This window comes from Sorex araneus, chromosome 2 (genome assembly GCF_027595985.1).
Source record: "Sorex araneus isolate mSorAra2 chromosome 2, mSorAra2.pri, whole genome shotgun sequence".
In the NCBI taxonomy this organism is placed as follows: domain Eukaryota; kingdom Metazoa; phylum Chordata; class Mammalia; order Eulipotyphla; family Soricidae; genus Sorex; species Sorex araneus.
In genome coordinates, this window is record NC_073303.1 from 5,692,582 (window position 1) to 5,701,604 (window position 9,023).

At 39.1% G+C, this 9,023-nt stretch overlaps 1 protein-coding gene and 1 pseudogene across 1 annotated transcript; one reads left to right on the forward strand and one right to left on the reverse strand.

Moving 5' to 3' along the window:
• Window positions 1–1,561: 1,561 nt before the first annotated feature.
• On the forward strand, window positions 1,562–2,565 carry LOC129402428 (jupiter microtubule associated homolog 2-like; annotated as a pseudogene).
• Window positions 2,566–7,224: 4,659 nt separating this feature from the next.
• LOC101539751 (olfactory receptor 14J1-like) lies at window positions 7,225–8,157 on the reverse strand. The gene has a single exon (XM_004622103.2). The coding sequence runs from the start codon at window positions 8,155–8,157 to the stop codon at window positions 7,225–7,227; it is 933 nt and encodes a 310-aa protein (XP_004622160.2).
• Window positions 8,158–9,023: the final 866 nt, after the last annotated feature.

Below are 9,023 nucleotides of genomic sequence, written 5' to 3' on the forward strand. Positions count from 1 at the left end.
TTTTGGTGGTAGAAAATGTGCACTGGTGAATGGATGGGTATTGAATGACCATATGATTGAAGTTCAAACATGAAATTTTTGTTACTGTATCTCATGGTGAATTAATTATTTTTTTTAAATTTAAAAGAAAGAATTTGGATAGTGGTGGCTCATCAGAGGTGTTCAGAAACATTCCTATCTCTTTGATATTTGGAAGGTATGAAGAGTATCAGTAGCAAGTCTTCTTGAGATTTTGATAGAACTCGTTAGTGAAGCTTTGGAGCCAGAGCTTTTGTACTAGGGGAGATTTTTATAGCATTTTCCATTTCCTGACTCATGGTTGATCTGTCTGGGTTATTTGAAGTCTTAGGATGTTAGATCATATAAAAATGCATCCTTCCTTCTGAGTCCTCCATCTGAGTGGCGTAAGTTTATTTATAGTTAACCTTTCTTGATCTTTTGTTTTTTCTGAAGTATCTATTATAACTTCTCTCCTTTTGATCCTAATTCAATATATATTTTATGTACACACATATATGTAGATATTAGGGATTTCTCATTTTTTCCCTTCATGAATCAATCTGAGTATTTGTCAAATTTTATTCCTTAACAGCAGATCTTCTGTTGGTTTGTTTTTAGTTGAATTTATTGATTCAAGTTCTGTAATTTACAATAATTTTACTAGTGATTTCCCATGCACACAGTTTTAAAACCACACCAATTAGCACTGTACCCACCTCCCTCCCTCAGAATCCCAAAGTTTCTTCTTTTCAACCCCCACCCTCACCAACTCAATTGTGTGTATCAGGTCTCCTGTTGTGCTGTCTTTGGCCTTTGTCACTACCTTGTTGTAACTTGAGCTCTCACATATGAGTGAAGTCATTCTGTATCTGTTCTCCTCCTTCTGACTGACTTCATTCAACATGAAATCCTCAAGCTCCATCCATGTTACTGCAAATTGCAAGAATTTGATTTTCCTTAGAGCTGCATAGTATATATTCCACAATTTCTTAATCCATTTCATGGAAAATGACAAGAGGTCAGGTTATCATCAGTATCTACAAAAAAAACAGAAACAAAAACAGAATGGGCACTGGTGGAGGGATGGGTACTGGATCATTATTGGACAGAAACTTAATCACGAAAGTTTCTAAGTTTGTAACTGTATCTCATGTGATTCATAAAAATAAAAAAATAGTTAGCAAACTTCTTGATCAATAACTGCAAGAAGGCATTAACTGATTTCACAAAGAAGGCTAAAGAAAGAAATTATAAACAGGTGACCTTCAAATACACAATAAAATTGATTATTCTTGAATACAGAAAAAAATTTAAATATCATGGGACTCAATGTTCACTAAAGTTTGCCAGGAGAAAACATTTCCTATAATATCATGTTTTAAATCCCTTCTACTTTAAAAGTTTTGCAAATTTTTTTTGAAATCATTTATCCTGTGTAAGATGAATATGTTTCTTAAGAGATATTCCAAATATAAACATTCATCTGCTAGTTTCACATGTTCAAGTAGACATAGATTTACATAAGTCTTCACTGCAGCGTTATCAAAAGGATACAAACATCATGAATAACCAAAACCTGAACTTGTCCAATGCTCTAGTAATGCAACATTCTGTATTCTTAGGACTAATGATGTCAGTCTATAGCTATAAACTGGAGTGGACTTCTAAGATCAGTAAAAAAAAAAGTTACAGCAATGTATTTATATTTAAAAGTGTAAGATGCTTTACTTAACCAGCTATTATTATGCATTTACAAATAAAAATATAAAAATAATTACAAGTATTCTCAGGTTATTGTATGCAGATATTATTTTCAGAAAGGAATACAAGGTCAGGAGTGAAGGCAAGATTATTAATGTATCTGTGTACACACTCCTACTAAGTATATTTCTTATCTTTCATATTTTACATATTTTCTATTTTTAATAATAATGAGGACAAACTAATATTGTTACTGAAGAGTCTTTCAGGGGATGTGACTGCAAAGAATAAAGTTATAACTATAAAAAAGTGCTAAAATCAGAGCGGCAGCGCGGGAGCGGCTGGGAGACACGTCCCGGGGCCGGAGCGCACGGGCGGTGCTGCGGGGTCCAGGCCCCCAGGAGGAGCAAGTGGCCCATTTGGCAGCGCCGCAGAAGCCACTCCAGCAAGGGGGCCCAACAGGACGGCATCGAATATCTTTGGGCCCACTGAGGAACCTCAGAGCCTCCCGAAGAGGACCCACCCTCCAGGAGGGAAAGGGAGCGGCATCTTAGAGGCACCAGCGCCCCTGCAGCCCCGACAGCGCTGGAACCCACCAGGGGGCAAGACCAGCCACATATCTGGGTGCCCAGTAGCTGCCGCTGTGCCCTTGGCACGCCCAAACACACCCAAGGGCCATGCGTTCACGTGTGAAGGTGGTGAGCCAACAGCTACAGCCAATTCGGCCCCTGGAGATGCGCCTGGTCAGGCCGCAGACAACGCCAGCCCTGCACCCAGCCACGAGCCAGGCTGGGGCCCCGGCCACGCCCCCATAACTAAGTCCTCAATCCCCCTGGAGGCAAATCCAGCATCTCCGTCTCCTGAGGCCAGAAGCCCCCTCCCCCTCCACTGAGCCCAGACCTCACCTTTCATTTTATTTTATTTTTTTGCTTTTTGGGTCACACCTGACTATGCACAGGGGTTACTCCTGGCTCTGCACTCAGGAATTACTCCTGGCGGTGCTCAGGGGACCCTATGGGATGCTGGGATTTGAACCCGGGTCAGCCGCGTGCAAGGCAAACACCCTCCCCGCTGTGCTATCGCTCCAGCCCCGGACCTCACCTTTCAGATGCCGGTGCTCCTGCTGTCACCATTGGGGGCTCGACCTCTGCTGGTCCCCTGGCCTGGTGCGGCAGAGGCCACCCTGTCCCCCAAGTGCCCCTGCCACTGGGCAGTGTCCGCAGCCCCCACAGACTGGGTCTCCTCTTTGATGGTGGGCAGAAGCCCTGCTCCGGATTGAACCTCAAGGACCAGCTTCACTTTGGGCTCAGGGGTCTCGGGCCTTTCCAGAGAAACCCCTTACTCAGGTACACAGAGAAGGGGAGGTTTGCTCAGGCCGCCCTGGGCCATGGTCAGTGGGCGCCCACCCAGGAGGCCACGGCCAGCAGACGGAGGCCTCCATTTGCGGACGGGATTGCTTTCATCTTCCCAAGTGCCTCCTGTTGTGCTTCCCAGCACTCCCCGGGCGGCCGGGTGGCCTGGCCGGAGAAACGGAGCCCCCGAGCCACAGCCCGGCCACCGTCCAGCCTGGCGCAGTTGGAGCTGCACCCACGGGCAGCCCGCCTCCTCTCCGACAAGTCACGTCTTCCAAGTGATTTCCAGGTGCTTCTGTTTCTGTCCAGAGCGTTTTCCGGCGTCTGAGACCACCACACACTAGTTTCAACTTGTGACCTGGGGATGCAGCCACAAGCTATCGATTCTAACTTTTCTTTCTCTTTTGGTTTGTTTCTGTTTGGGGGCCACACCTCGTGGTGCTTTGGGGTTACTCCTGACTCTGCACGCAGGAATTACTCCAGGCAGTGCTTGGGGGACCCTATGTGAACCCGGGTTGGTCATGTGCAAGGCTAATGCCCTACCCACTGTGCTACTGTTCTGGCCCCTAAGTTTTCTTAGACACAACAAAAGGATTAGGGGGTTCTAGATTGATCAAGACTCCTAACTCCCGCTGGCCTTACGGCTCCCCTGCCCCCCATTACGCCCCTGCCCCCCCCATACGCACATTTATTTTCCTAGTTACATGAGAAAAAGTTGACTCTCTGCACTGGCCGGGGTGGCCATGGAGAAGGGGTTTGGAGAGGGATGAAGAAGGCCGAGCTGGAGCCAGTGTCCAGCTGCCACAGCGAGGCCGCCCCCACTGCCGGGAGTCCTGTTCTGTCACCGCCGCGTGGACCTTGTTGCTCCTTGTTTTTATTAAGCCTTAAAACATGTTCATAGATTTGGTGCCAACACTTTAAGAACTATACCAAAAACAAACCTGTGCTGAAATCAGTATAATTTTGATAGGAACATCTTATTTTTACATTTTGTAAGCGTTGACTTTTTACATGGCAGAATTGAGTGGAACGGTTGAAATAAACGTTGCAGTCGCAAAAAAAAAGTGCTAAAATTATTAAACTTTATAGAAAGTTTATATATTATATTAGAGCCATTATATTTATATATATTTATATTTATTATATTTATATATTTATATAATAGCCATTAAAGAGTTAAAGGCTAAAATGAGCTGAATGAACACTCACCCTAGTGGAATTTTCCGTAATATGCATATACTTATTTTTAAATTTGATTTTTTAACTCTATTAAACTTCTCAAAGCAATATAAACATCTTAGAACCAAATGCAGATAACCCTTAAAAACGTAAAGGTTAGGGGCTGGAGCAATAGCAAAGAGGGGAGGGCGTTTAGCCTTGCATGTGACTGACCCAGGTTCTATTCCCAGCATCCCATATGGTCCCCCGTGCACCGCCAGGAGTAATTCCTGAGTGCATGAGCCAGGAGTAACCCCTGTGCATTGTCAGGTGTGACCCAAAAAGAAAAAAAACAAAAACGTAAGGGTTAGTGGCTTCAAATTAAGCCTGCTGTTGGCCAGACCCTGATTAATAACAGGAATATTCATTTAGCATATATTTTGTGTCGCATATACTGTATTCTTTACAGTAAAGTAAGCTAGAGTAAAGAAACCTGCTTTAGGAAAATCATGAAGAATCCGGGGCTGCAGAGATAGTGTGTGGTTCGGTGCTTGCCTGGCCTCTGCCAACACTACATCCAGTTGGCACCATATGTAGTCACAGGGTCTGGCCAAGCAAAGGTCCTCCACCAGGAATAAACTCTGAGCACAGATAGGTGTGATAAATAAAAGGGAAAAATATGAATTACAAATGCATTTACAGTACTGTACTGCATTTGTTAAGTTGGCAGGGTTTACAAAAAAAATCTTGAAAATCTTTTTTCTACGTGACAAAGACCCAGATCTGTGAATCTACCTAAAAAATTACCTTTTAAAATAAAAATATAAAAATTTGCTATGCTATTTAAGTACACTTCAGAAATTATAATGAAATATCAGAAGTTTATGTACTCAACATTAACTGGACTCAGAGTCTACTGGGAAAAACTTACTATTTTTCATTGTTTTTCTCAGTATCCTTATGATTATCAAGTTTATGGACTGAAAGAGACTGAAAGACTGCAGATCATGCATACAATGTATTTAAAATAATTTTATATCAGGATTCTTTCACACAGGAAATACTATGTGATTTTCTGAAACTAATATGTGATTCAAAATTTTCTGTTTGAATAAACTTAACTTTAATTTACTAATCACAAACAAATGTGTAACAAAATCCATTTGTCATAGGAAGATAAATTCTTTGTATAAGACTATGTAATCTTCGTTCGAGATGGAGATATATGCTGAAAATAGATAAAGGGCCAAACATGATATCCTCTCAGTATTATAGTGCAAACCATAATGCCCAAAAGTAGATACAGGGTATGGGGGAGATTGTCTGTCATAGAGGCAGGAGGATGGGGTATACGGGGGACATTGGTGGTGGAGAATGTGCACTGGTGGAGGGATGGGTGTTCGATCATTGTATGACTGAAACTCAAACATGAACGCTTTGTAGCTATATCTCATGGTGATTCAACTTAAAAAAAGACTATAATCTTCTCAGCATATTCTCCAACTGTCCATATATTTAAATAATGTAAAAATATTTCTCTCTATCATTCTCTCCATCTGTCTCTCTCTGTCTCTGTCTCTCTTGCATACACATACATGCACACACACACACACACACACACACACACACACAGAACCCTGAACTTACAGTTGAATCTAACTTTTCTCTTACAAAGCAGTATTAGTCATATTGCATGTACATACAGAACCATAATCAACATGTTTCTTCTACATGTAGTTGCAGTTATTTAATGATATGCTTCTTAAGTCACGTTCTAGCACAGAAAGTCACTTTCCCTGACCTTTGCTTGAGCACTGTGTTCTCTTCGAAACAAGAGCTTCTTGTTCCTTAGAGTAAATATGAGGGACTTGAGGGTGGGAGTCACAACAGTACAGAGAAGTGTAAGGAACTTTCACTGAGCATAACCATAGTTTCCTGTGATACAGCATGAGACAGCAAGGAAATAGATATTACCAAACAAGGTTATGGTAGTGCTGGGGGCTTCTGGTGGTGGTCTTTACAGTACTTTTTTCTATCAATATTAAATACTTTAAAAACCTTAACCATTTTATTTCTATATTGATATCTGATAAGTAACAAATGAGCTAATATAGCTCACTGAAAGATAATGTCTCTAATTAATGATATGTATCCAATTAATGATACTGATTCAATTGAATACTGTCTTAACAAAATAAGCTAGATTGTACCTTGCATAATGTCAGCAATTATCTTCCAACGGATTAAGGTAAAATTAAGCAACAATGTTTTTGCCATAAATGCTAATATTTGAACCTGCTATTTTATAATTTCAAAAGGATACTCTATTTTTAAAGTATTTCAGGTATTTTTATCATTTTAAAACTATATACCAAACCCTGAATACTTGTAATTTTATTAATACTGAAAAGTCTCTTAAATTCATTTCTCGGATCTCACAGATTATTTCATTTTTCACATAGGCAAAGTAATCCAAAATAGGAATGTATAATAAAACTAATACAAAGACTATTTTTTACTTTTTTGACTTCTATATACTTGAATTGGAACTCTAAGAAATTGATAAAACATTAGCAGAGCTCTGAAAGACAATCGGTGATGAGAGAGTATCCCATCAATGCTTGGATATCATTAGTTGTTCCTAGGAAATTTAATTTCTAAGTTCAGTGTAACTTAGGATAAGAGGGAATGAATGCTTTAGTCACTATTTCCCATCATCACAGAAATGAACAGGGAAATTAACAACTTTAGCATTACCGATATTGGATTTTGCATTATTATGACACATAGTTTGCTTAGAAAAAATGTAGTCTGCAAAATATGCAAAAGTAATATTTACATAGAAATATATCTTAAGATTTTTATTTCACAAGAAACATAAAAAATTTCACATATGGCAGCTTTCCTTGTGAATCAGTATTTTATTCAGATTTAATTTCTTCTTTGGTCTGTAATTATTACCCGATATACTTTGACTTTGTCTCCCAACTAAAAGTATATGAAAAAAAGTGTTTCAAGAAAGGAGAGCTTTTCTTCTTTTGAAAACCTTTCTTACAGCTAATTTTATGGCTTTATTTCTAAGGCTATAAATCATTGGATTGAACGTTGGGGGCACCACTGTGTAAAGAATAGTGAGTAAAATGTCTGAAGCAGTTGGAGTGTCTGAATGAGGCTTCAAAAATTCAAAAACACTCGTACACATAAATAATATTACAACAACAAGATGGGGAAGGCAAGTGGAAAAGGCTTTAGCTCTGCCCTCAGCAGAAGGGATCCTTAGCACAGAGGAAAATATGTTCACATAGGAGAATCCTATAAAGATGACACAGAGAAATGCCACCAAAGCCAAGAAGATAGTGACATCTACCTCTCTCATATACTCATTAGAACAGGAGAGTTTCATAATCTGGGGAATATCACAGAAGAACTGGTGAATGATATGGGGAGCACAGAAGTGAATGGAGAAAGTAGCTGCCGTGTGCATGACTCCAGAGATGGTCCCACTGATCCAGACGCCTATGATGCCATGGACACAGGTTCTGACATCCATGATGATTTCATAGCGCAGGGGAAGGCAGATGGCCACGTAGCAGTCATAGGACATCACCGTGAGCATAAACACCTCAGCAGAGCAGCAGAGAGTGAAAGCAAAGACCTGCACTATGCATTCCAAGAGGGAAATACTCCCACTGTGCAGGAAAGAGTTAATAATGAATCTTGGTACAGTCACAGAAATATAACAGAGATCCAAAAAGGAGAGATGTTTTAGGAAAAAATACATGGGTGAGTTGAGGCTTTCATCCACGGAAGTTGTGATGATAATGAGGGTATTACCAATTAAAGCCAACAGGTAGAAGACCAAGAACACGGAAGCAAATAAGATTTCTAGCTCAGGTTTGGCAGAAAACCCCGTGAGAAGAAAGCCACTCAGAGTAAAATTAGCCATAGTTCTTCTTAATTTCCGAGTGATGTTGGTTACACGAAAGGCTGGAAATTCTTAAACAGAATATTTTTGTCACTTCTCATTCTAAATTACATATACATAATAAAATTAAGGTCAAAGTGGAATAACAATTTCCTCACTATTAATATGAAGTTATTTTGTAGAGTGATAATTACATTGAGTGGTTCTGAATTGATCGTGACAGTCTTAGAAGCTATGACTAAGAAAGATTATAAAGTATATAATTTTCCATTTTATATTTAATTTGTTTGGATGATAAAACACTGAATTTTTATTTTAATAGAACTATTTCTTTCATAGTTTTTAATAATTTCTAATATTTTCATTCTTATTAATCGATCTGTTCATCACCATTTCAATCACATTTTATTATTATAATTTTATTGTAACTTTCACATATGAGCAGGAAAACTAACACTCTGTTGCTAGGAATTTCTTTTTCTTTGTTAGTCTAAGAGAAAAATTAAAAATTTTAATTGTTACTACAATTTATGTGGATGTTAGAGTTAATGTACAATAATAATGATATAGGAATAATTGTCACTCAACATAAAATGTCATCTAAGTTGATATAGAAAATAACTAGTTACCAAAAGATGATGGCAAAAGAACAGAACTTCCCCTATGCAATTTTAATTCTCTAAGCCTAGTTAGTAAAATGTAAGACACCTAAGAAATAAAACTTTTGTGCTCATAAATTAGTAGAGATCCAAAATACAATATTTGAAATGTTAATGATATAAAATAAATCTTAAAATATGCAATCAGTACCGTCAAATGTGTACATTCTCTGGAGAAAATAATTGTTTTAATAGAACCCTTTGAACAGTCTGTAGCTTAAAGTTTCC

Coding starts and splice junctions, on each gene's coding strand:
- LOC101539751 (XM_004622103.2), bottom strand. CDS start 8,157: ATGGCTAATTTTACTCTGAGTGGCTTTCTTCTCACGGGGTTTTCTGCC.